At 60.8% G+C, this 24991-nt stretch overlaps 10 protein-coding genes across 11 annotated transcripts; 5 read left to right on the top strand and 5 right to left on the bottom strand.

Moving 5' to 3' along the window:
- The first annotated feature begins 340 nt into the window (after window positions 1-340).
- AMSG_04280 (fibronectin type III domain-containing protein) lies at window positions 341-7644 on the top strand. The gene has a single exon (XM_013903608.1). The coding sequence runs from the start codon at window positions 353-355 to the stop codon at window positions 7322-7324; it is 6972 nt and encodes a 2323-aa protein (XP_013759062.1). The 5' UTR covers window positions 341-352; the 3' UTR covers window positions 7325-7644.
- On the bottom strand, window positions 7402-8867 carry AMSG_04281 (lipase class 3 family protein; the record flags this gene model as incomplete). The annotated part of the gene is made up of 2 exons (XM_013903609.1): window positions 7402-7438; window positions 7468-8867. The coding sequence occupies 2 exons, from the start codon at window positions 8865-8867 to the stop codon at window positions 7402-7404; spliced, it is 1437 nt and encodes a 478-aa protein (XP_013759063.1).
- A 782-nt stretch (window positions 8868-9649) lies between these two features.
- On the bottom strand, window positions 9650-12577 carry AMSG_04282 (uncharacterized protein). The gene has a single exon (XM_013903610.1). The coding sequence runs from the start codon at window positions 12545-12547 to the stop codon at window positions 9662-9664; it is 2886 nt and encodes a 961-aa protein (XP_013759064.1). The 5' UTR covers window positions 12548-12577; the 3' UTR covers window positions 9650-9661.
- A 532-nt stretch (window positions 12578-13109) lies between these two features.
- AMSG_04283 (pseudouridylate synthase) lies at window positions 13110-14771 on the bottom strand (the record flags this gene model as incomplete). The annotated part of the gene is made up of 2 exons (XM_013903611.1): window positions 13110-14483; window positions 14577-14771. The coding sequence occupies 2 exons, from the start codon at window positions 14769-14771 to the stop codon at window positions 13152-13154; spliced, it is 1527 nt and encodes a 508-aa protein (XP_013759065.1). The 3' UTR covers window positions 13110-13151.
- A 937-nt stretch (window positions 14772-15708) lies between these two features.
- AMSG_04284 (uncharacterized protein) lies at window positions 15709-16809 on the top strand. The gene has a single exon (XM_013903612.1). The coding sequence runs from the start codon at window positions 15728-15730 to the stop codon at window positions 16115-16117; it is 390 nt and encodes a 129-aa protein (XP_013759066.1). The 5' UTR covers window positions 15709-15727; the 3' UTR covers window positions 16118-16809.
- Window positions 16133-17323, bottom strand: AMSG_04285 (uncharacterized protein). Its single transcript, XM_013903613.1, has one exon. It carries the CDS (start codon window positions 17271-17273, stop codon window positions 16152-16154), a length of 1122 nt encoding a protein of 373 aa, XP_013759067.1. The 5' UTR covers window positions 17274-17323; the 3' UTR covers window positions 16133-16151.
- Window positions 17324-18609: 1286 nt separating this feature from the next.
- Window positions 18610-19549, top strand: AMSG_04286 (uncharacterized protein; the record flags this gene model as incomplete). Its single annotated transcript, XM_013903614.1, has 1 exon — window positions 18610-19549. The coding sequence occupies exon 1, from the start codon at window positions 18620-18622 to the stop codon at window positions 19547-19549; it is 930 nt and encodes a 309-aa protein (XP_013759068.1). The 5' UTR covers window positions 18610-18619.
- A 207-nt stretch (window positions 19550-19756) lies between these two features.
- On the top strand, window positions 19757-21301 carry AMSG_04287 (the record flags this gene model as incomplete). 2 transcript variants are annotated; one of them, XM_013903615.1, is made up of 2 exons in its annotated part: window positions 19757-19901; window positions 20347-21301. In XM_013903615.1, exons 1-2 carry the CDS (start codon window positions 19777-19779, stop codon window positions 21299-21301), a joined length of 1080 nt encoding a protein of 359 aa, XP_013759069.1. In that variant the 5' UTR covers window positions 19757-19776. The 2 variants fall into 2 exon arrangements, with proteins under 2 accessions (XP_013759069.1, XP_013759070.1); XM_013903616.1 differs by lacking the exon at window positions 19757-19901 and having other exon boundaries at window positions 20213-21301.
- Window positions 21302-21583: 282 nt separating this feature from the next.
- Window positions 21584-23533, top strand: AMSG_04288 (uncharacterized protein). The gene is made up of 2 exons (XM_013903617.1): window positions 21584-21662; window positions 22190-23533. Exons 1-2 carry the CDS (start codon window positions 21599-21601, stop codon window positions 23497-23499), a joined length of 1374 nt encoding a protein of 457 aa, XP_013759071.1. The 5' UTR covers window positions 21584-21598; the 3' UTR covers window positions 23500-23533.
- A 20-nt stretch (window positions 23534-23553) lies between these two features.
- AMSG_04289 (uncharacterized protein) lies at window positions 23554-24852 on the bottom strand (the record flags this gene model as incomplete). The annotated part of the gene is made up of 2 exons (XM_013903618.1): window positions 23554-24560; window positions 24687-24852. The coding sequence occupies 2 exons, from the start codon at window positions 24850-24852 to the stop codon at window positions 23566-23568; spliced, it is 1161 nt and encodes a 386-aa protein (XP_013759072.1). The 3' UTR covers window positions 23554-23565.
- Between the last annotated feature and the right edge of the window lie 139 nt (window positions 24853-24991).

The following is a 24991-nucleotide window of genomic DNA, read 5'->3' on the forward strand; positions in this document are numbered from 1 at the left end:
GGGGGGTTAAGGGATGGGATGGGATGTGATGTGCTTGGATAGATCATAGGGGGTGGTTGATGCGAGTGGTAGAGTAGAGGGGGGAAGGGGGGGAAGGGGGGGGGGGGAGGAGGGGGGGAGGAGGGGAGTCGGGCCCGAGGGGAGGGATCTGGTCCTAGGGGGTTTGGATTGGATTGGAGTAGGGGTACGGGAGAGTGTGTGTTGGATCCCTGAAACAGATGTGGTTTCTTTTGTTCCATGAGGGGACAGGAAGAGTTCAGCTGGGTAATACAGTTCCTGATGAGGGGAAGCAGAAGGCAGGGCTGAACACGACAAGGAGGCGGGAGTGGGGGGGGGGGGCGGGGGGGGACTTATGGTTGAGGATGTTGTTCATGGACGTGGTGCTGGTATTGGTTATGTATGGTGCTGGTGCTGGTGCTGGTTGTCGTCATGGTGTTGGTTGTCGTCATGGTGCTGGTGCTGGTTGCTCGTCGCTTTCATCTCTCTCGTCACGCTTGATACCATGTCGCTTAACCCGCCACACAGGATGGCAGCGCCAACTGGCCTGCTTTGGGTCGTGGCAGTGGCGGCAACGCTCGTCATGGGCAGCGCGGCTGCCGCCACAACAGACGTCATCATACCAGACATTCCGCAGTGTGTGAGTGAGAGGTTCGTCGCGAGCAAGGTCGTTGAAGCTGTTCATCGCGGGCTCGCCACTGTGCTGGCAGGCGACATCGATGGCGACGGATGGGACGACCTGGTCCTCACCGCCCCTGCCGCAAATGCCATTTTCTGGCAACAGTTCAACACTTTGTCGCTCTCCTTTGGCTCGCAAAGGCTCATCTCGAGCGAAATCAAGGACCCGGGCGCCATGGTTCTGGTTGACATCGACGGCGACTCGGACTTGGACATCGTCGTCGGCTCACCGCAGCTAGACGTCATCGTCTGGCTCCGCAACTCACAGTCTGGCGGCGAGATGAAGATCGCAGCACCAGTCACCAGCGATGCTCGCGACGTCAGCGCTCTCGTCGCTGGAGACGTCGACGGCGACGGTGACTCTGACGTCGTCTGGTGCTCTGATGCCGCCACAGGCACGGCGTTTCTCGCTTGGCATGTCAACGAAGACGGCCTCGGCCGCTTTGGCCGCATGATTGCCCTTTCGACGTCCTGGGTGACCGGCTCCGCCGTCGGTCTGGGCGACGTTGATGGCGATGGTGACCTTGACGTCGTCGCTGCTTCAAAGTTTCAAATCAACTTTGGCTGGTTCGAAAACACCGACGGCAACGGCACCTTTGCGCCCGTCGTTGTCCTGGTTGAAAGCGAGTTGAGCCTCCCCACGTCGGTCGCGGTCATCGACTTGGATGCTGACGGCGACAACGACCTTCTTGTCACAGACACAACAGGCGGTGGCCAGCTAATAACCTTTACCAACAACGGCGGTGGCGTGTTTGGACCAGAGTCGATAACACTGGCCGACATCGTCGGCTTTGTTATCCCTGCGGACATCAACGCTGATGGCCTCCCCGACCTCGTCTCCGTCCGCAACCTCAACGACGGCAACGTCGGCTGGTTTCGCAACGACGGCAGCAACGGCACGGCGTGGACACAAGTCCTTGTTCAGTTCATGGCCGGTGCTGTCAATGGCATCACCGTCGCTGACTTTGATCGCGACGGCGACCGCGACATAGCTTGGATCATCAGCGAGGCCGAGAATTCGGACGACTTGGTCACCTTTTGGTCCGAGAACACCGACGGGCTTGGCACCTTTACCGCCCCAGCTGACATTCAAAACGGCGTCAATAACGTCAAAGACGTCTTTGCCGGCGACTTTGACAATGACGGCAATGTCGACCTCGCTTATGTCGGCAGTGAGCCGAGCCTTGTCGCCTGGCGCCCCAACATCAACGGCGTGGGCGATTTTGGCGAGGCTGTCGTCGTCGACGCCTCGGTCGCAGTGCCCCTCGCCATCATCGGCGGCAACATCAACGGCAAACCAGGTCTTGACCTTGTTGTTGGCATAGAACTGGGCGCTGCCATCGTCTGCTACACAAACTTGGATGCTGCCGGCCGCTCGTGGAACAAGACCATCATCGCCACCGGCATCGTCGATCCTCTTGCGATCGCCTTTGCCGACATCGACGCCGACGGCGATCTCGACGTTGTTGTCGGTGCCAACCAGCTCGGCTCTGTCACCTGGTTCGCGAACAGCGGCCTAGGCGCCTTTGCTGCAGTGAACTCCGCCATCTCGGTCGACGTCTTTGGTCTCACCGCGCTTGTCGTCGCCGACATCGACCTCGATGGCGCCGCAGACGTCATCACCACCGCAAACCATGCTGCGCCTGCTTTTGACGTCGTCGCCTGGCACCGCAACGTCGGCGGCGACGGTCTCACGTGGGCCACCGTCAACGTCACAACTCTGCTCAACAAGCCGTTCGATGTCGTTGCCTTTGATGCTGACGCTGACGGCGATCAAGACCTTGCTGTCGCTTCAATCAACGACCGAACTGTCTCACTCTTTCTCAACTCGGACAGTGCAGGCTCGTTCAGCAGTCGAGTTCTCATCGACGTCGGCGTCAGAGGATACCGCAGCATTGCTGCCATCGACATTGACGCTGACGGCGACCTTGACCTTGCTGCCGCCCAAGGCAGTGGCATAGTCAATGTCTTTCTCAACGCCGCCAATTCAGGCTCATTTGGCCCCGGCCAGGCGCTGACCAACATCGACGCGACCTTTGTCGCTATGACCACCGGAGACTTTGATGGAGACGGCCGCCAAGATGTGATGAGAGCTCACTACAATGGAGGTGTTTACTCGCACATCGAGTGGTTCTCGTCGCAACCATCCGTCACCAACACCTTGGAAAGCTTTGGCACCGCTAGCGAGTCGCTCACCATCGCCGGCTCGCCCAAGCCGCGACATGTCGTCCTCGCCGACCTCGACTCGGACGGTGACCTCGATCTGGTGTCGGTCTTTGACACAACTGTGGCTTGGTTTGAATACCTCGACGCCCGTGCCGGCTTTGACCCCGTCGCCAACGTGCTGGCATCCGTTGCCGCTGGCGCTGCTGCAGCCGTCGCAGACTTTGATCGCGACGGTGACCTCGACCTTGCCTGGGTCTCTGGCTCGGGCCTCTACTGGGCGCGCAACAATGGTGGCGACAGCTTGTTTGGCCTTCCCGTCAGCCTTGACACGTCCATTGTTCTTACAGACCTTGCCATCGGTGACATCGACCGTGACGGCGACTTGGATCTGGTTGTTGCTGGCCAGGACTACGCTGCGCTTTATCGCAACCTTGACGGCCTCGGCTCGTTTGGTCCTCCCACCGTGGTGGCCGGCTCTACTGGCACCGTCGCTGCTGTCCAGCTTGCGGATGTTGATAATGACGGCGCACTCGATCTGGTCGAGGCAAGCTTTTCCCGCAACGAAGTTGTGTGGTACCCTAACGACGGTTCAGGCTTCTTTGGCTTCCCGAAGCTGATTGCCTCGGTCACCGGCGTCTCTGCCCTTGAGCTGGCAGACTTGGACCAAGACGGCGACATTGATGTGGTGACCGGTGACAACGGCGGCGACAACTCCGTGATGGTCTTCGCTAACACGGATGGCTCCGGCGCTTTTGATCTCCTCCAAATCGTGGCCACCAACGTCATTACGGTTCAGTCCGTCCAAGCTGTGGATGTCGACGGTGACCGCGTTCTCGACCTACTGGTGGCCGCAAAGGATAGCAACTCGGTGCTTTGGTTCCGCAACATTGGGGCTGGTGGCGTCACGACGTTTGGCCCGACTCAATCGGTTTTGTACGGCGTAGCGTCCGACAACCCAGCATCGGCTGCCGGTGGCGACGTGGACGGTGACGGCGATCTCGACGTCATCGCGGCCATGGCGACTTTCCAGGTTGTTCTTCAGAAGACCCGAGTTGCGTTTCACACCTACCAGTCGACAACGCGTGAACTCGATACCCAGCTCTCGCTCTGCGTCTTCGACCCGTTCTCACTTGCATGTATCGAGGAGAACATGCAGCGACTTTCTAGCTGTGTCCGCGACACCTTGATCCTACCGCCGGGGCGCTACGCGCACGCGCGGCGTGGGCAGCATGCCTCGGTCACTCGCCCCATGGTGCTGGCGGCTCGCGAGCCGGGCTCAGTCGTGCTCGACGGCGCGCTGCCGGACCGCGCTCGTGGAGGCGTTTTCTTCCGCTCGCATCCGCACGAGCGCCAGTCGAACATGCCGCTGCAGGGCGCGCTGCGACTGGAGAATATCACTGTGTCCAACACTGGCATCGGGGTCTCATCCCCCTACGGCACGCCTGGCCTCAGAACTGATGGTCCAGGTGCCGTCTTGGAGCTCGTCAATGTTAACGTGACGGGCGCGATTGCAGACACAGAGCTCACAGCTACTCTGTTCAGCGCCGGTACAGGCGGCGCAATTCTTGCCACCGATGGCAGTGAGCTGCGACTCATCGCAACTCATGTTTATGGCTGCTCCGCCTCGCTGCAGGGTGGTGGCGTTGCGCTGCACGGTGCCGCTACCCGGGCGAGGTTCGAGCGTTCGGTTGTCGCCGGCTCGACAGCCGGTCTCGACGGCGGCGGCATCGCGATTCTGGGCGGTGCATCGCTCGAACTAGTCTCGACAGACATTCGTGATAACTCGGCTCGGACTGGATCGGGTGGCGGTTTATACGTTGCTTCTCTGGCGCAAGTCAACATGACGAGCTGCACTGTGTTTGGCAACGAAGCGCCCAAGGGCATTGGTGGCGGACTCTTGCTGCGGCCGGATGCCGACTCACAGTTGTACCTCTCGCAGATCCGCGGCAACCGCGCACGAGTCGGCGGTGGGATGGCTCTTGCGCTTGGCGGCTATGATGACGGTGTGCTCGTCGACGCTGTGCAGGACGTGGCGACCGTGGCATCTGTTGACGTGGTGGTGGGGCCGAAACTCATTCTTGACACCGTCGTGGTTGTGGCAAACGAGGCCTCGCTCGGTGGTGGAATGTACGCCTGTGGCGGTGATGTGACGATCCGCGGCTCAGGCGGCGAGTGGACCAACAACGCGGTGCGTTTGTCGCCAGTTGTAGACTCGGCTGCGGATGTGTTTGTCTGCGCAGTGGCTGGGACAATGCCAGGCAGCCCTCCGCCTTGGGTGCTGGTCGAGCCTGGAGCAGGTGGCCCAACTTCTGTGCATGGTCCGCCCGGCGCAGTGTTGTGGGAGATCAAGCCTGTGGCGACGGCACAGATTGGTCATTCTGTGGTGGGCACAGTCCGTCTTGTCGATGCTTTCGGGCAGAACGTAGCTTACGCAGGCGCGCTCGCAGAGCTGGTGGTGAGCGGGCCCGGGCTGTTAGCTGGCGTCGCAGAGGATATCCAGTTTATGCTCGACACTGTTCCACTGCCGTCGCTACAGTTGTGGGTGCGGGCAGACGTCCTGGTCGGCAGCGCCTTGCCTGATGTGGATATTCAGGTGGTCATGAGCTCTTCGTCTCCGGTCACTTCTCTCTCTCCGCCTGTGGCGGTTCAGGCGGTTACATCGCGAACAAGCCTCGTTCCGTGTGGACTCGGGTTTGGTCTTAACGAGCTCTCGGTCATGGTAGGTGCACAAGTCGTTGATGCGGTTGAGTGTATTGCGTGCCCAAGTGGGACGTTCTCGTCTACGGTTGCTCTCGAGCCATGCACGCCTAACCGCGGATGCAACGCCAACTCGATCAGCCTGGATGGCGGAAATGTCACCGATGGCGCGACCGGCCTCAAGTGCCTGTGCGATACCGGGTTTACAGCAAGGGGCTACGACAGCGATGGTCTCGTGCTGTGTGAGCGATGCCCTTCAGGCGGGCGGTGTGCCCGCGGGTTGGGTCCGCCTGTCCCTGCGCCTGGTTTCTACGCCGATCCGAAGAAGAACGACACGTTTGTCCAGTGCAAGCGGGTGAGGGGCTGCCCGGGCGGCTCGCTGCTGGTCCAGTGCGCAACCGGTTATCATGGGTATATGTGCAACGAGTGCGACGACGACTACTACTCCAACTCGATTGCAGAGTGCATCAAGTGTCCACCAGCGGCAATGGGTGGCTTTGTGGCTGGCGTGCTTGTCCTCCTTGGACTGGGCGCGGCAGCAGCTGTTCTTGTCAGCATCGGAGTGGTGCGGATGCAGTCGTCAGAGAGCCTGCATCGGGCGTCAATGGATGTGCTGCGGCAGCGAAGCCTGCCTGCGACTGTGGGGATGGTGGTGATGGTGTTCCAGATCATGGGCATTCTGTCGACCGGCAAGTATGGCTGGTCGGACGAGGCGCAGAGTGTACTTTCGGTCTTTAACGCGGCGAATGTGGACGTCAATCTCTTTGCATCGGAATGCTCGCTTGCATCGTTCCACACAAAGTACGTGGTCTCGATTGCGCTTCCGATTGTGGTCCTTGGTGCTGTCGTGGTCGGCCTCCTCGTCCTCAAGGGCATGGCGGGCGCTGGGATGGTGCCGTTTCGGCTGCGCGGGCTGGCCAGTGCGCGGATCAGGATCCTTGTTGACGCGGCGCTGTTTACAGTCACACCTGTACTGTACATTCCGATGGCGCGGGCGACACTGGTCATGTTTGACTGTGTCCAGCTGCCCAACGGCGACTTTGTGCTCGATGTGGACCCTGGAGTGGCATGCTTTGATTCTGGCTGGCTCGGCATTCTCCCTGTTGGCCTCGTGGGGCTTGTTTCGTTTGTATTCGGCTTTCCGCTCTACTTTCTGTTCTCGCTCGTCACGCGGCGAAGCAAGCTGCTGCAGCCTGCGACGTTTGTACGGTTTGGTGGCCTGTACAAGCTCTTCCGTGTCTCATACTACTGGGGGGGCATGGCCGATCTCGGCAAGCGTCTTGCGATTGTGCTGACGAGTGTTTTTCTCTCCGAAGTGCAGCTTGTGCAGCTCGGGCTGCTGATGGCGATCCTCCTCGTCTGGGTTTATCTGGTGGTCAAGACTCAACCGTACTACTTCCGGCTGTACAACGAGGCGGACGTGCGGCTGACGTACGTGATTGTGGTCATGGTCGGGGTTAGCAGCGCGAGCTATGCTGAGCGAGCCAATGACGGCGCGAGCCAGACGGGCATTCTGGTAGTACTGGTGCTGGCGGTCGTTGCGCTGTGTGCTTTGGCGGCGCACGCGATTGTGCGCGACGTCCTTCAAATCGTCTCTGACTCGTACTCGTCGTCTGGTGAGCGGGCTATGCAACTGTCGCTCATTCTCTCGCGCGAGCAGGATGACCTTGAGGGCGAGGTTGCCGAGGTGCTCGAGGGAACAAAAGTTCGGCTCTCGCTGGCCATCGACGAGGAAAAGGCGAACGAAACTATGGGGCTGGACGGCGTGGCACTCGACGAGCTGTAGCTTGCCTGGATTACACATAGTCTTCGCGAGAGTCCATCGAGTCAAAGGCGGCAAACATGGTAGCGAGCTTGTGGTCATCAAAGATGGAGTCGACCATGTTGATTCGGAGAAAGGCTTCGGGCGGCTCTTTGCGCATGTGGTACTCGCCTGCGTCGTCGCGGAAGACGTGATAGAGCTTGCCCGGCGGAACGAGGTCGATGCGAGCATCAAGGGCCGAGGTTTCGACATGAAACGGGTCGGGTTCGGCTACACCGACGGCGACTGAGGTCGGACGAAGCCACGCGGCGAGGGTCGACATAGTGGCAACCGACGCGTTCCAAACCGACGAGGAGGCTGCCACAAGCTGGGCCGGTGGCTGGATGTCGGGCAGAACGGCGGCGACTGAGGAGACGGCGGCAACCGGTGGAGCGAGCCACGGCGACGCCAACATGTCGGCCTTAGCCCGCTCCCACCACGGAAAGGCCTTGATCTCGCGACGCAGGTGTTCGAGGGCCGAGAGCGAGGCCCGCGGCACAATGTCGTTGTTGCACACAAACGAGGTGCACACTCCCGACAGGTCAAAGGCGATCGAGGTTGCCAGGTCAGCGCACGGAGGCGGGCCAAGTGCAAAGGCATGGACATGCTCGTCATGCGGGCGGAGTAGTGCAGCAAGGAGCGCGGCAGTCCCGCCACCGAGCGAGTGGCCAACGAGAGTGATGTGGCGGCGTGGATCGCCGACCAGCAGCTCAACGAGAGTAGCCAGCTCCGAGTGAAGGAACCAAAGCGCAGCACGATGCATTCCCGAGTGGACAAAGCCGCCGTCTTCAAACGGCACGCCGCATGCACAGCAGTCGGTGAGCAGGTCGAGGTTGTTGTCGGTCCCGCGAATGGCGAGGACGATCTCAAGACGGGTGTGGTCGACGGCAATAAAGTAGCCCGGGCGGAGCAGCGTCGACTTTGGTTCGAGCTTGATGAGCTCAAAGCCTGCAACGGCATCAACCGGCGAAGCTGCAGACTCGGGTGAAGTCGGAAGTCGCGACAACGCTAGCGGGGCCATCAGCTGGCGCCACTCGGCTGGCGAGCGAGCGTACGCGGCCTGAGCCAACAGTGCGTAATGCATGCCCACATCAATGAGCTCGCGGTGCAGAAAAGCACGATCTGTCGATGGCGGACGCCACTTTGCGGTGTTCTCTGCCTGGAGATACGAAAGGCCGACAGCGAGGTCGGTCAACGACCATTCGCCCAGCTCCGAGTAAGTAGCCAGCAGCAGCGACGCAACAGCCTTTGTGGACTCTGCCACGCCCAGCGAGGCCACCCATCGCAGCCAACCGCCTGCATCCGTCGACGACGACGACGTCGGCGGCACTGGAGCCGGCATTGGTGACGTATCAGTGTCACCGGCCATCGGCATCATGGTTGTTGTCGAATTCTCTAACATGTCCTGATCGACCGAGTTGTCCGTCTCGACCGAGTTGTCCGCCCGAACCGACTCGACGTCCTCCTTCGCCTTGCCCGAGCCCACCACCTCTGTCGATCCGCGTTGAGACTCTGCATTGTGGCCCATGGGCACGACGACTGTCGCCGCCGCCACATCACCTGGACGAGCCAGGCCCCCACCACCACCACCACCACCACCACCACCACCACCACCACCACCACCACCACCACCACCACCACCACCACCACCACCACCACCACCACCACCACCACCACCACCACCACCTGCGTCCACACTCCCTCGTTCAACACCTGGTTCTCTTCCCTCTCCTTCCATCCGTGGTGGGAATGCCTTCCCTGGCTCGGCGTGACGTGTCGTGTGTTGCTCGGCCGGACGAGCCGGCTCATCGCTCATGGCCCATCGCTCATCGCTCGCCTCCATGGCTTGCCGCTCATCGCTCGCCTGCATGGCTTGCCGCTCATCGCTCGCCTGCATGGCTTGCCGCTCATCGCTCGCCTGCATGGCTCAACGCTCATCGCTCGCCTGCATGGCTCAACGCTCATCGCTCGCCTGCATGGCCCATCGCTCATCGCTCGCCTGCATGGCTCAACGCTCATCGCTCGCCTGCATGGCTTGCCGCTCATCGCTCGCCTGCATGGCCCATCGCTCATCGCTCGCCTGCATGGCTTGCCGCTCATCGCTCGCCTGCATGGCTTGCCGCTCATCGCTCGCCTGCATGGCTTGCCGCTCATCGCTCGCCTGCATGGCCCATCGCTCATCGCTCACCTGCATGGCTCATCGCTCAATCGCTCGCTTGTATGGCTCAACGCTCATCGCTCGCCGGCATGGCACATCGCTCAATCGCTCATTGCCCACAGGTCACAGACTAAAAGAAGCTCGTCAAGAAGGGGGGGGGGGGTTCATTGAAGACTGCCTTCCTCATCATCGTCTTCTTCGTCGTCATACTCATACTCGTCATCATCAGCGGGGAGAAGATGGGCGTAATCGATGCCGTTGTCGTCGAGAAGAGCCTTGAAGGCCGTAATCTGCATCTCCATCTCACCAAGGAAGACAAGGAGCTCCTCGTGCTGGGTGTTGAGGTCGGCATGCTCGTCGGCAAGCTGTGCCGCTTGGCTCTGAGCCTCCTGCAGCTCAGCCGCGAGTCGTGAGGCATCACCGGTCGGCGTCGACGCTGCCGATGCCGATGACACGTCCTGGATCTCGCGACGGAGTGAGGCGTTCTCGGCGCGAAGTCGCTCAAGCTCGCGCGGATCAACCTGCGGAATTCCGGTCTTGGCGGCCATCGCCTGCGACTTGAGCTCATGGACCTGCTCGCGGAGCTCGAGGTTTTCGCGCTCGAGAGACTCCAGCATGGCAGGCGGGACAGCCGGAGGCGCGACCGGCGGCGGCGCGGCGGCGGCAGTAGCTTCGAGCTCGGCGACCCGCGCCTCGAGCTTGGCGTTGTCGTTCTTGAGCGATGCGTTGGCCGACCGCAGCGAGGCGAGCTGGTGCTTGGCCTGCGCCAGCGCGCGTGTGTCCGGGTGCGGACCAGCAGCGGCGGCGGATGGGCGGCCCGAGACGAGGGCCGCATCGAGGGCAGTAACCGTCGACTTGCAGAAGCGAGCAAAGGCGTAGTCGAAGAAGACCAGCTTGTGGACGTCGTCGGCGTCAGCGCTGTGCATGACCGGGACTCGGGCCTGCTCGGTGGCCTTGAGCTGAACCGAGTTGAGAAGCTCATCTAGAACGCCAAAGTAGGCCTCGACGCCAATGCGGTTGCGGAGGAGAACGACGATGGCACCGGCGTCGAGCGCGTGCGAGTCCTCGCCCGCGCTGGAGGCAGGACCGTGGAGAACAAACTGGCCGAGGAGGAGCGCGCAGAGCGCGCGTCGCAGTAGCGGGCCCGAGGTGAGAATGACGGTCTCGACGAGTGCAGGCACCAGGGTGGCGTGCTGGACCAGGGCCTCGAGTGTCGCCGGCGACGACGACGACCACACATTGAGGAGCGAGAGGAGGGCAGCTTGCGGGCGCACGACGTCGGGCTCCTCACTCGGGTCGTGGATGGAGCTCAGGACGGCATCAACAACAAGGTCCAGGAGGTGGACGGGCTCGGCGGCAGCGGCCGGCATCTCGAGCGGGAGATGGAGGACGAGCTGCTTGCACTCGGCGTTGTTGTAGAACATGTGTGAAAGGACCACCGCCGCGAACCAGGGCGCGAACGACGGGCCGCCCGAGTGGGATCCAGGCATGACCGGCATCTGCCCGCCAAGCGCCAGCGAGACCTCCTCCAGCAAGTTGCCACCGTGCGTGAGACCAGCGTCTGCGCCAGCGCCAGATCCGGACCCACCGCCGGCTGCGTCGCCGGCGAGCAGCGAGGCAACAAGGAGGCGGCCAACCGAGCCAACACCGACCGGCGAGTTGGCCCCGCCTTCCAGCTCCTCCGGCGAAGGCGCCAGTGTCGACGCCAGCGCCATCTGGCCCTCGGCGTTGCCCTCAAGAAACGAGATGACGGCGCAGGCGGCTGAGGCGCGCTCCTCGTACGCGGCGGCGTTGAGAACAACGGTGATGAGGTGGGCGAGCGAGGAAGTCTTCCACACTGCTGGGTCGGCGTGCCGGGAAAAGTTGCCGGCCGGAACACCGAGAGTCATGAACGCCCGCTGGTGCTCGTCAGAGCCGGCGAGCATGTCCCCGACAGTACGGAGCGCGCGGGCGCGGAGGCTGGGGGCGCGGACCCGCTCGGCTGACAGATTCCAAGCGAGCTTCAAGAATCCGAGCTGGCCAGCGGCAGCCTGGTTGGCCCGGGCAGCCGGCGACGAGCCACTCACCAAGATAGAGAGCAGATCAAGGCCGAGGACATAGTTTGTGCAGGCACCGTCGGAGAGCCCACGCAGCTCGTCAGGATCGACCTGCAGCAGCGGGACAAGATACTCAAAGCACGAAGTCTCGCGGAAGAACAGCTGGTTGGAGGCGTTGCCGTCGAGCAGGTTGCGGAGGACGGCGAGTGCGTCGGCGACGACAATGTTCCCGTCGGCGTAGCCCTCGTTGCCGATGATGGTGAAGAGACGCTGGAAAGCAGACTCAAAGGCGATCACCTTTTGCACCTCCTGGTTGCCATGAGTCAGCTCGAGAAGGAGAAGCAGGCCCTCGTTGCGCAGCATCTCGCGCGACTCGTCGAGCGTGTCCATGATCTTGGCAATCCCATGCGGAGCCATGAGAACCTTGCCCTGAACCACGCCAGTCTTGACCTTGAGCAGAGCGGTGAGAAGGCGAAGAGCGTAGAAGCGCACGTAAAAGTCGTCGGCGCCGACCAGGCCAAGCAGCGTTTCCACGTTGCCGTCCTCGTCGACGACCAGCGAGGCGTTAAAGCCGGCCGGCGAGTGATTAAACGCGTGGTTGCTCTCGCCATCCGAGGGCGAGACCATGACAGCGAGCAAGCCAAGAGCAGCTCGAGCAGCTTCAGCATGTAGCGGAGCAGAAGCAAGCGTATGCATGGCATGATCAATGACTCTCATGCCAATCTCCGCTTTGCTCGCCGGCGCCATGGAGACATGTTTCTGGACTTCAGAATAGACTTTGGCCAGCTCTTCCCCGACCAGTCCACCACTACTGCCATTTTCACCGTCACCAGTACCAACGTGCCCGTCACCACCACCACCACCACCGCCACCATCTTCAGCAAGCATAGCCAGCAGCACTTCCAACTCCCTCAGGCCACCGCCAGCACCACCAAGACCACGACCACGACCACTCCCAGCCTGACCACCCTTACCCATCATGGCATCCTTCATGAACCCAGGAAGGAACGACATGTTCTCTTCTCTCTGCTCGCACTCTTGGTCACTGTCTCTCTCTCCTATACTGTTCTCTGGAAGTAGGTCGTCGTCGAGTTAGTCGGGTGTCTCCAGCCCCCGTCCCCAGCCCCCCCCCCCCCCCCTCCCCCTGTCACCTTGCCAGCTCAACCATTGCCTCGGCGGCGGAATGCCACTGGCGCCAGTTTTTTGACCAAACAATTGCCGCCACGGCTGAGAGTCGCTAGCACTCGCAAGCACTCGCAACCGGCACCTTCACCTTACTTCGATAAGAACTTCGACAGCATCGACACAATCAGCTTCACAGGAGCGGAAACTCAGCCATCTCTCTCTAGGATGACGATCTAGGTCGACGACGACGGTGACGCCCAGATACTACCCTTGATCCCACGTCAACGCGAGCGGACGGGAGCAGCTCAAGTACACCCGCGTCACCATGCCGATCGGCTCGGCCGTCAGCTGAGAGTGTCTTGCATTTCACACAAAGCGGCTTGATGGCAGCTCAGAGCTCGCTTGGACGATGGAGCATCACTGGTGATAGGCAGTACCGCATGGCGACTAGCACGCACCATTGCTCATTGTGGAAGCGATCAGATGGAGGGATTCACTCGGTCGTGGGAGGAGAGGCAGGCTTGGCTGCTTGCTCGACGGTGGCGGCGATGGTGGTGGGGACGGGCTCACCACGGAGCTGGGCCATGTGCTGGACAAACCACGAGGGCATGGCACCGGGCGGGAGGGTGCGATCGCCATCGTCGTCGCCGAGGCCAAAACGCTCGCAGGCGAAATCAACGAGGGCGAGCCAGCGGTACATGCAGAGGGAGTCGACAACTTCGTTCTGAACAATGGTCGGGTAGATGCGGTCGGCAATAAAGGCCTCCTGCTTGTCAGCAAAGGCATCCCAGAGGAGCATCTCTTCCGGCGAGTTCTTGTTCAAGTTGTATCCGTCGTACTCACAGCGGTAGAGGAAAAGGCCGTTGCCCGGCACCCGCGGGACGCGAACAACCGAGTCGGCAAAAGCGCGCTCGAAGAAAGCGACCAGGTTGTAGTCGGCAACCGAACCGCCGTGGCGGACAATCATGACCACAAAGCCGATCATCTTTCGGATCATGTGCAACAGGAACGAGTCGCCGTGGACGCAGAGCCGCACAACCTCGAGGCCTGCAGTGACAAACGGGTCCGAGACGGTAAAGTCGCGGATGTGCCGCTGCGATTGCGGGTCCGAGTACCGCTTGCCCGAGGTAAAGTTGTGGTACTTGCGGGTTCCGACATAACGCTGGAAGAGCTCGCGCGCCTTGGCAATCGGCTCGTCGCCGATACGAAAGTCGACCAGCGCCTGCGGCAGCTGCTGGATCTGCTCCTCGGCCTTCACGCCCTTGACCGCCTTGATGGCAGCAATGACCTCGTCCGCAGACGCCGGAGAGGCGGGCGCCGGGGCAAGCTCGTCCGAATCGAGCCGGAAGCGGCGGAAGAGCTCGGGCGCGAGCGCAAAGGTCGGCAGCAAGTACTCATACCGCCGCGAGCCGCACGAGTGGCGAGCGTTGAACTTCTTGGTCACCCGCTGCCCGCCAAACACGCTGACATCCTCGGGTAGGACGTCGTTGATGCGGTCGACGAGGGTGTCGATGCCGCCCTCGGACGGCACCTCGAGCTTGGCGGCCACAATCATGCCCGCAGCATGAACTCCCTTGTCAGTCCGACCTGCGCGGCTTAGCGAGATCTTTGTGGCCGAGAGCGCGTTGTCGTTAGAGACAGCGCCGGCCTTGACAAAGGCCATCATCAGCTCACGCTCGACCGTAGGCAGATTGCTATTGATCTGCATGCCAAAGTACTTTGTCCCGTTAAAGCCAAGGAACAGCGCCAACTTTCGCTTGGGCTCTTTGACATACCACTCTGGGTTCACCACATCAGCCGGAATGTCCACTTCCACCGACCGACGCTTTGCCCGCTTAGCATCGTTCCAACCCCTCTCCCGATCGCTGGACGCACTCCGCCTCCTCTTCCCGCTTGCGCCACCTTGTTCCGTCTGTACCACCTCGCTCACTTCTTCCTGCCCTTCAATCTTCATCTCGGTCACCTCGGTCGCCGTTCCCGTCGTTGTTGCTGCCGTCGTCGTCGTCGTCGTCGTCGTCGTCGTCGTCGTCGTCGTCGTCGTCGCTGCTGTCGCCATCGTTGTCGAGGCTGTCTTCATCCCACTAGCTGCTACAGCTCCTGTAGTGGCAGCCATCGCTCTCCGTGTTGTCGCCCGGAGTGCTGGGATCATTCACAGTCGAGTGTGACACACTCCTCTCCCTTGTCTATCTCCGCACCGACGGCTGTATGCGCTGCTCTGTGGCTTGATCCGTGGGATGACCCAGCGGGTGATCGATCGGATGCCCGTTCTGAGATGGATGGAGGGACGGCATCGATCACGATGGAAGACACGGCGATGAAGAGGAGAGCGGGAAGAGGGAATGTAGTGGGTGTGTAGGGGGGGGGGGGGGGAGTGAGATGGTTGAAGAGAGGTGACTTGTGAGAGATCAATCGAATAATGTGGGTGCTGGATGCCTGTCCGGAGATGAATGGCGTTGATCACGGTGGCACGGCGATGGAGAGGAGAGCGGATTGGGTGGGGAGGGGGGGGGGGGGAGGGGGAGGGAGTGAGATGGTTGAAGAGAGTTGATGTGCGCCTCTAGTGATCAAGACCATGGCGTGTGTGTAAATCAGTTTAATGATGTAGACTGGAGGATCCACAGACGAGCCGAACATCAAACAAAGCCACCGACCGTAGGAAGCGACTTTCCGGGCCCGACTAAGCACAAACTTACTCGTGAGCCTCCTCATGCGCATAAAGTGCTTGGACTTGGGGATCAAGACCATGACTTCAATCACACTTGCCGTCAACTATGTGTATAAATGGATGATCAGTGAATTTGGCACACGCTCACCGCCATCTCCCCGACAAACCATCATCGCATCTGTGTGGTGTCACAAGGCCATTTGAGGAAGATACCACGCAGGAATACGCGTTGCCTGACAGGGATCACCCATACGGTAAGTATTGGCACGAGGCTCACGTGATCGCGGGTGTTTGTTTGAGGAAGCTCGGTTCCAATCTCTCTCCTCCACGATAAAACCAGAGCCAAAACTGGAGCAAGATGCCAATGCAGCTGGCGAGGGTCAGCTATTACGCTAACGAGATCGATGTGGGGAACTCAAGCAGCAGTTCCGCGGACTACGAATTCGGGTCAGAAGGTACAGATGCAGACGCAGACGATGTCGCAGGCGGAGATCGACTACCAGGATGAGCTCATTCGGGAGCGGGCGGCCGAGATCGAGGCCATTGCCCAGTCATTGGAAGACATTGCCATCATCAACCAAGATCTGGCGATGCTGGTGGCCGAGCAGAGCCCGATGCTCGACAATATCGAGGCCAACATCGAGCAAGCGACCGAGTATACCGCAACTGCGGTGGAGGAGCTGCAGTCGGCAGACCGGAGCGCCCGAAAACGGCGGTCGCGGCTGATTAAGTTCTACTCTGGCCTTGCCGTGCTTGGAGCCGGCCTGGCGTTTGTTTTTCGTCGGCGATTCTGAGGTAGATGCGCGTTCATTGTGTCTTGGCGGCTGCTCAAGTAAGTGGGACGGCGTGCCGCGGGCGGCGTGACGGCGAGTGCGGCGGGGCTGTACCCTGTGGACGCGAATGCGGATGCGGATGCGGCGGATACGCCGGCGCATACTGCGGCGAGTGCGGCGGGGGCAGGTGCGGCATGGGATGAACACGCCTATGCGGCGAGTGCGGCGAGTGCGGCGAGTACGGCATGGCGCGCAGAGCTGACGGCGAGCTGTGCGGCGAGGCCATCACTGGATGTGGTGAGTGCGGTTGCGGGCGGCGGACATGCGGGACCGGCGAGCGAGCTGCCGCAGCCGACGAGAGCACCGCAGCCGGGTCAAAGCCCTGGGTCCGGAGGCACTCTTGCCACTGCTCAGCCAGAGCCCGAAGCTGGGCAATCTGCGACCGGCGCTGGGCAAGAACGTTGAGCTTGTGCGCCAGACGGGCCTGCATCTGCTCAGCCGCAAGGCTGCGAGTATGCAAGTTCCTCAGCCGAGCCTGCACAGAGGCTGCCGTCGGCGTCAGGTCGCGGAGCCGGACAGAGCTGTTCGCCGCCGACATCTCGAACATCATCACGTTGTCGCGGAGAAAGTTGACGAGGCCATCAAGTGTGAGCGCAGCATCCGGCAGATTGGTAAGAATTAGGTCGTGGAGCCGGGTAAACGAGCACTCTCCGGCCTCGGTGAGGAGCGCAAAGACCGTGTTCTTCAGCTCAAAGAAGCCGAGCATCCGTCGCTCGACAGCCTTGTCGGTCTCGACTCCAGTCTCGGCCTCGGTGTCAACCTTGGCCTTGGCGTCGACCTTGACCGCAGCAGCAGTTTGAACATCCTCCTTGGTCGGCGCCAAGCCCGTCATGCTGCCAAGGACCTGCTTGGCGGCCAGCGATGCCAGGCGCGCCTCCTTTTGTCGCTTGAACCGTGTGATCTCGGCGGCAAACACCTCGGCCTCGGCCGCCGCCATCTGCAGTGGCGAACCGTGCGGGCTTTGGTCGCTGGCCGCAGACCGCGACGACGGAGATGCTCCCGGCTGGCCGTCCTCGCCGTCGGCCAGCAGCAACGAAATCGCTCTTTCCCTCCTCTTCCGCCGCCCCCCACCAGCCCCACCGGCCTTGGGCGTAGTTGGACTGTCTGCAGAAGCCATGCCTGCACCGCCACTAGCAGCAGTAGGAGCCCGAGCCGGAGACTTGGTCCCCTTTGATCGCGATCGTCTCGACTTGTTCTTGTTGTTCCCCTTGCCTCCCTTGCTGACGTTGGTCTTCGACCCAGACTTGATCTTCTTCTGCTTCGCAGCGCTCTTTCCCACATCGCCCGGCTTTCCCATCGCCTTTCCTGCCTTTCCCGCTCCAGGCGACTCGTGCGGCCTACCCATCACCCCATCGCCACTTCCACCACTTCCACCTGCAGAACGAGCCGGGCCAGTTGGCTTTGTCGTACGAGGCGAGATCGATGAGCTGACGGCTGCATTCCCACCAGCAGCAAGATCAGCACCACCACTACCACCAACACTCGCAGCAGCAAGACCACCAGCAGCAGGACTACCACGACCACGACCGCCACGACCACCACGACCGCCACCGCCACGACCACGACCCCGACCACGACCACGACGACCACCACCATAGCCACTCTGTCGTGCCTTCCTTCCTCCGCTTCTCCTACTACGCTTCTTCGACATACTTGCAAACACTCTCAGTCGAGTGGTGGTGGTAGTCTCCCTCGTCTACCTCGCTACCTTCCAATTCGACTCCCTCCGTCTCGCAGGTGGCGGCCACCGAAGGCTGCGGCGACTTCCTCCGCGCCGACCCGACAGACACCGCTACTCGACGACGATGGAACTTTTACGCGCCAAAAAAATGGCGGGAAAGTTCCAATCGCTGCCAGAGTGACCAATCGCTGCCACGCTGTTGCGGCTGTTTGACGTCGAGTTGAGCGGGACGATGGCCATGGACATGGTCGCATCAGAATCGCTGATGTTTGACACGTAGTCGATATGGGGCTTTGGACATGATGCTGAGCGTTGTCGCATGGTCAACGCCATGAGAGATGCAGACGGCAACTCTAGTCGGCTGACGCTGACAATCGATAAGGTCCGGAGATGGGAATGATGCAAAACAGCAAAGCATGTGACGTATGAGTAGAGAGACAAGGTGGTGTGTGTCTGATGGAGGCGGGAGATGCGCAAGTATGAAGCCAGCCAGCCCAGCCCAGCCACATACTTGCCGGGCCATGAAATCTCGGAGATTTCGTCGCTATCGACGGGATCTCTCGGCTATGGCTGATTCAATGACGTCGTGCGTAGCGACCGCCACTGCACACATTAATCGTAACGACCACCACCTGTGGTAATGATCTTCCCAAGCCCCTGATCACACCCATGACCACCTTGATCATCCAACGATGATGATCGTTTGACAAGCGGCATTGATTGGCAGCAAACCGGCGCAGACGCAGACGGCGACACGTCACTCGCTGTGTGAGCAAGGAGCGATGCTGAAGCATGGGCGTCCGCGCAATGCGAGTGAGTGCTTGAAGTATGCCGAAGTTGCGGTGCGAAGGTCATGGAGAGTCCGTGTTGTGGTGTATGGCTTGGCTCTGGTCTCTGCTGTGGCCCTGGTGTGCATGGTGTATGTGAGCTCGCTCAACAGCCAGTCGCTGCTGCTGGAGATGGCTGAGTGCAACGAGCGCATTCTCTCGGCCCACAACATCACCACATGGCTGGATGGTGGTCCTTTGCTTGGAGCTATTCGCCATGGTGACTTTCTGCCCAATGATGACTCGGGCGACTTTGATATCGGCATGGTCGAGGATGATGTGCCCAAGATGTTTGCCCTTCGTGAGACCATCAGAGCTCGTTGTGGCTGGCTCATCCATCGCTCCGAGACCAACTGGTGGCCCGGCGTGCTGGACACACTCTTCCACATTCATCGAGCCGCTTTTCGTCAGTTTGCTGGCAAGTGGACCCCCGTCTTTCTCGACTACAAGGACTATGAGGACGACGGCCGCGGGAACCTCGTCGATCTGCACTTTGTCGGCTCCGAGGATGCTGTTGGCTTTCCGCGCGACGCCATCTTCCCGCTGTGGGACTGTCCCTTTGGCCACACCACGTTCAAGTGCCCCAACGACGCTGAGCTCGTTCTTCGTCGCACCTACGGCGACGATTGGTGCATCCCGTCGTCCACCCACACGTCTGAGCTATCCGAGACCCAGCGTGGTGTCGCCTTTCACGAGCAGGCCTACCGCGACTTTCTCAACATCCCCCCCCCTCCGCCACGCCAACTCCGCCTTGCGCCCGCCATCACCACGCCGTGCCCCACCCGCGAGGATCGCCTCGCCCAGGGTCTTGCTGCTGCTGCCGCCGCCGCTGCCTCGTCGTCATCGTCGTCATCGTCATCGTTATCCTCATCCACCAACCCGTAGACTGTCGCTGAGTCCATCGAACTAGCTACCTGCTAAAAGACTTGACCATCGCTGTCCTTGCTGCCATCGCGTGAGGTTGTAGAATGGGGAAGACTTGCTCAGACGAGCCCTTTGCCGCACCGGGCTTCGTCGAAGGTTCGTTCGTGTTCGAAGCTATCAGGTCGATCGACTCTGCCGTCGACAGCACACGTCACCAACATCACACTCGACTCGGGCAAGTGGCGACTATGACGTCTGCTATGACGATTGAAGTCCTTCCTCAAGCAGTTTACGTAGGGATGATTCCCACAACACACATTTCTGTCGCTTCTCATGCGCTTACCCGTCTCCTTCTCCGTGCACGTCCCCATCCGTATGTTTGCAAGGGATGTCCCCAGTTCTACTGCATTTGCCTCGGCTCGCCCGAGCATAGCTACCCCCATCCATAGAGAGCAATTACTGTAGTCCCATCAGTATGCTACATAGTTGGCAATCACACTGCTTTTGTCGATATGATGGTCAGATGTGGTATTCAATCTTACTTACTCTTGGTGGATGTCTATGTATGTGTCTGCTGGCCCCGCTCTCCTCGACTCGCTTGTCGGCCTCGCTGTTCTTGACCACGTCATCCTCCTGTCATCGACGATGTAATCCCGCGCTCTCGTCATCGGATGATGTGATCTGCGGTTTGATGGCTCTACTGGATTGTTGTGGTATGATGGACTCGTTGGCCACGTGTTGGGATGCTCGCTCTCGATCGGACGCGTGGTGGTGGTGTTGGGGCGTGGCATGGCTTTTGGTGTGGCTCGGATCGACAGCTCGCGGGTGGTGTGCATGACAAGGACAAGCGCGCATGATGGTCTCTCGCTGGTCCTGGATGAGGTTTCTGCGGTGGAGCTGCAGACCAAGTCGCCGACTGCGGCTGCGGTTGTGGCTCTGGATCCGTGTTCCTGGCGGCTGCTCGCCATCTCCGAGGGCTCGATGGGCGGCAACGTGTGTCTGTCTGTGGCCTCGATCTCGGCAGTGCTTGCAGGAGCAGGCATCTCCATCATGGTGCTCTCGTCGTACTCGGGCGAGTACCTGTTGTTTCCGTCCGAGACCCAGGACGCGGTCATTGCCGCCATCGACGAGTCTGACTTGGGCGCAACGCTGCACATCCTTCCTGCGCACACTGTGAGTGGAGAGGCACTGGCAGTGCTGGCGGGTCTGGACATGGGGGCGTTTGCTGCTCCGGAAGCGTTCTCCGACACTGTGTCGGGCCGCTCGCCGGACCGGTCGTCGCCGCGGGAGAGCCTCGGCCATGCGCACACGCTCACGTTTGACACATTGACCATGGCGCGGATCGGCGGCATTGCGTCGTCGTCTCTGCCGGTCATCCTTGCTCCGCTGCTGGATCTCTTTCTCTTTGCTGATGCCAGTAGCGACCGCCCGGTCCTCCTCTCGATGTTTGATGTTGGTGGCGAGGTCTCGATTCTGGCCGACACCGAGTCTGCTAGCGAGCTCGAGGCTGCAGTGGAGGCTGCAGTTGGGGACAAGCGCGCCAGGGTAGTCCTCCGCATGTGGCGGGGCTCCTGGACGCCGATCCGCGTCGCCGAGACACTTGATCTGGTCGAGACCGGAGTGGTGGCCTCGCTCGCCGGCCCGCTTGCTGACGCCGGCATCCACGCCATGTTCTACCACTCGACCTTTTTCACCGACTACACCATTGTGCGGCATGACGACATTGCAACTGCCAAGACTGTCCTCTCGGCCCGCCATCACATCCCAGAGTAAAGCCACAGATCGATCCCCAACCGGCTCACGCACGATCGCTCCAAGTGGCTGCTGACGATAGGCATGCATCTCTCGCATGGCCAAGCACATCCATCTTCTCCGCCAGCCACAGTCTTGGCGATCATTGGATGATGGAGCTGTCTGCAGTGTTCATTGGCGACTTTGTAGCCAACTCGAATGGATGGCCACCAATCGGTCCGGTCAGTCTACAGCGAGCAACGGTCGAGCGGTACAGTTTGAGCGGTTTGCGGCAGCGACGGCGGCAGGTTCGACCACTCGTCGTTTGCCGCAGCGGTCATGGGGAACACCTTCAAGACGCCTTCCAAGGGCGAGCTTAAGCGACTGACTACGCGCAGTGCATGTACGTAATACCATGAAGAACAAGAGCATATTCATCATCATACTTTAGTGTGTGGCATTGAGAGTGAGAAAGTGTGTTGGTCCCCGTGGCTGCAGTGGGGGCTTTTGGTGTGTGGGTGTGGGTGTGTGGGGCGGGTGGGGCGAGTGGTGGTTTGGTCACCCTAGTCATGGTCATGTCTACCACAGCAAAGTGGTCACATGTTGAGTTCAGTGATAATGGCATGTACTTGCTCTGGTGAATGTGCAGACTCTGGTTTGGTGGGTGGCTGGGTGGTGGGTGTAGGTGGAGAAGAAGTACGGAGGAAAAAGGTGTCTGGCCAGAGAGACCGTTTGCGTAGGCGCAAACGAGCCGTGGCGGCTTTTTCCCTTTGTCGTTGGTCATATATATATATATATATATATCGATGTTGGAGGTCTCGTCATGGGTCGATGGCGATGATAGTGCTGCTGCTGGTGATGGTGATAATGGCGATGGAAGTGTGGGAGGGTGACTGACGAGTTGGTGTTGTTGTGTGGGCACGGTGACAGGCAACCGGAAGAACCTTGTGCAGGTGAAGGAGATGCTGAAGAAGGTGCAGAAGAAGCACGGCGGGGTGGACAAGGAGGCATGGACTCGGGCGTGGGCCGAGGCAGACGGATCGTTTGATGGCGAGTGGGTGGACCAGTTTTTCAAGGTGATGGACGTGCACGACACAGAGTGGCTCGACTACAAAGAGTATGCCGTGTTCACGGCACTGACGGCGTTCCCCAACGCTGCGTTTATGGTCGACTACTGCTTCCGGGCCTTTGATCGCTCGGGTGACGGCACGCTTGACGAGGCCGAGCTGGGCGAGCTGATGAAGGCGGTGGTCCGGACGGCCAAGCGTCTGCAGTTTGCGCTGCCGGGCTTCAAGGGCAAGCTTGTCAAGCTTGAAGAGTCTGATGAGTCTGAGGAGTCTGACGACGAGTCGGGAGGCACGGGCAAGGGCAAGGGCAAGGGCAAGGCGAAGAAGGGCAAGAAGAAGAAGAAAAAGGGCAAGAAGAAGAAGGGTGTGCCCGACTTTAACCTCACGCTCAAGGAGGAGGCGCGCATCGAGTCGACGGCCGAGACGCTCTTTGTCGAGCTCGACACCGACCAGGACGGAGCGGTTGACTACAAGGAGTTTGCGGCGGGCAAGGACATGTCGCCGTCGGTCCGGCGCGCCGTCGCCTTCTTTATGACTATTGCCACCGCCATGCCCCAGGTCTCCGAGTCGGATGATAACGAGTCGGCGGACGATGACGGCAGTGATGCCAAGGGCGGCAAGAGCAAGGGTAAGGGCAAGAAGGGCAAGGGCAAGAAGGGCAAGAAGAGCAAGGGCAAGAAGAGCAAGGGCAAGGGCAAGAAGAGCAAGGGCAAGAAGAGCAAGGCCAGCGCTCCGAGCGGCGACGATGTTGACGGTGCCGGTGCAGAATCTGGCTCTGGCTCTGGCTCTGGCTCTGGCTCTGGCTCTGGTGGCAAGGCCAAGAGCAAGAAGAAGAAGGTCAAGAAGCGGACCAAGAAGCGGACGGTGGTGACCAAGACCGAGGTTGTCGAGTCTGGTGACGGGTCTGGCGACGGATCCGATTCTGGCGCGGGCAAGAAGAAGAAGAAAAAGACCAAGAAGACCAAGAAGCGGGTCAAGAAGACGACCAAGGACAAGAGCGGCGAGGCTGGCTCGGGCTCGGGCTCGGGCTCGGGTTCGGGGACGACGACTAAGCGTCGCAAGCGGACCAAGAAGAAGCGGGTCAAGGTAAGCAAGGAGATCGACGATGACGGGACTGTGACCAAGAAGAAGCGCAGGAAGTCGGTCAAGAAGCGGCGCAAGGTGTCCAAGTGAAGCGCAGCGGACGAATAACACAGTGTCGAGCTGAGCTGATGCCAGATAGAGAAAGGCGGCTGGCGTTTACGGCGCCGGGGCAGGCGAGGTGGTGATCCAGGAGCCGACGGCCTCGGTGCCGCCGACGAGTGCACCGTCGACCCAGAACTGCGGAAAGGTGGCAAGGCCCGAGTAGGCTTTGAGCCGGTGGCGGACATCCCACGAAGAGAGGATGTCAAAGGAGGCGTAGTCGATACCGGCGTCGGCGAGAGCGGTGACGCACTTGCGCGAGAACTTGCACCGCGGGCGGTCGGGCGTGCCCTTCATGAACAGCATCCGCGGCGCCGAGGCAATGACGGCGGCGATGTCGCCGTCGATCCGGGCCTGGCGTTCGAGCTCGGCGGCCTCCACGGCAGCGACGGCATCGTCCACGGAAAGCGCCGACCACGACTCGAGAGACCGCGGCTTGCCGCCGACAAAGACGGCGTCAGCGAGGCCAAGGCCCGGTGGGAGCAATTCGACGACGGCGGCCGCCTCGTGCGAGTCGGGCGCCACTGTGTGGACATGGGCGTCCGCGATGATTGCCACGGCTGACGAGAGCCCATCAGCAAAGACGACAACGGCATGGGTGGCCAGCGACTTGGCAACGGCACTCGCGGCATCAGCCTTGGCCTTGGCCTCATCGACCACGGCCTCTGCGCCCGGATACGGCGGCGGAGCCGGATCGGCGGAGCCGCAGCCGCCTCCCGATCCGCCAGCAGCAGCACACGCACATCCACCACCACTGCTTCCACCGCAGCATCCCCCGGCAGCGGCAGCACTCTTCGTCACGCCAGCAGCCAGCAGCTGCTTCGCCTCTGCGAGCATGGGGGCGACGATGGCGACGCCCATGGCATTCCCCGCCTCTTCGGCAAGATCCGAGGCACGCTGGAGAGCAGCAACAGCCAGCTCCAAATCTGACCCGGAACTCCGAAGAAGGGAAAAGCCCAAACCCGAGAGGACCATGCCCTCCTGGACCTGATCGCCAGCAGCACGAGCAGTGACGAGCGCAGCGGCAAAGGTATCCAGAGCGTGCTGACGTTCTTGGGGACCGGCCGCCCACTGAGAGTTTGCCACTGCGACCAGACTTGCCACCAGCATTGATCCATCTTTTGTTGACAGTCTCACCGAAGCAGAATTACCACCATCATCATTCGTCATGGCCATACCCATGGCCCCCGAGCTAGTCATAGTGAGGAGCTCCATGGTCAGGTCAGGGACAAGGATGTTGTGCGCAACAAGGCAGTCTGTGAGGCATTGGTATGCTTGTTGGCTCTCGTTCTTGGACACAAGCTCCTTGGCCCGGCTACTTGCTTCGCTAATGTTTGTGCTCATGATGTGAGTCGCGTGTGATGGGGTGTTGGGATGTATATGTGTGGGTGTGAGAGGGGGGTGGGAGGTGGTGGGGGTTGTGTGGTCAGTTGGTTGGTTGGCCAGCCGGTCGCGCTCTAGTCCCACCCCCCACTCCCCCCCC

This window comes from Thecamonas trahens (assembly GCF_000142905.1).
Source record: "Thecamonas trahens ATCC 50062 unplaced genomic scaffold supercont1.17, whole genome shotgun sequence".
NCBI classification, from domain to species: Eukaryota; order Apusomonadida; family Apusomonadidae; genus Thecamonas; species Thecamonas trahens.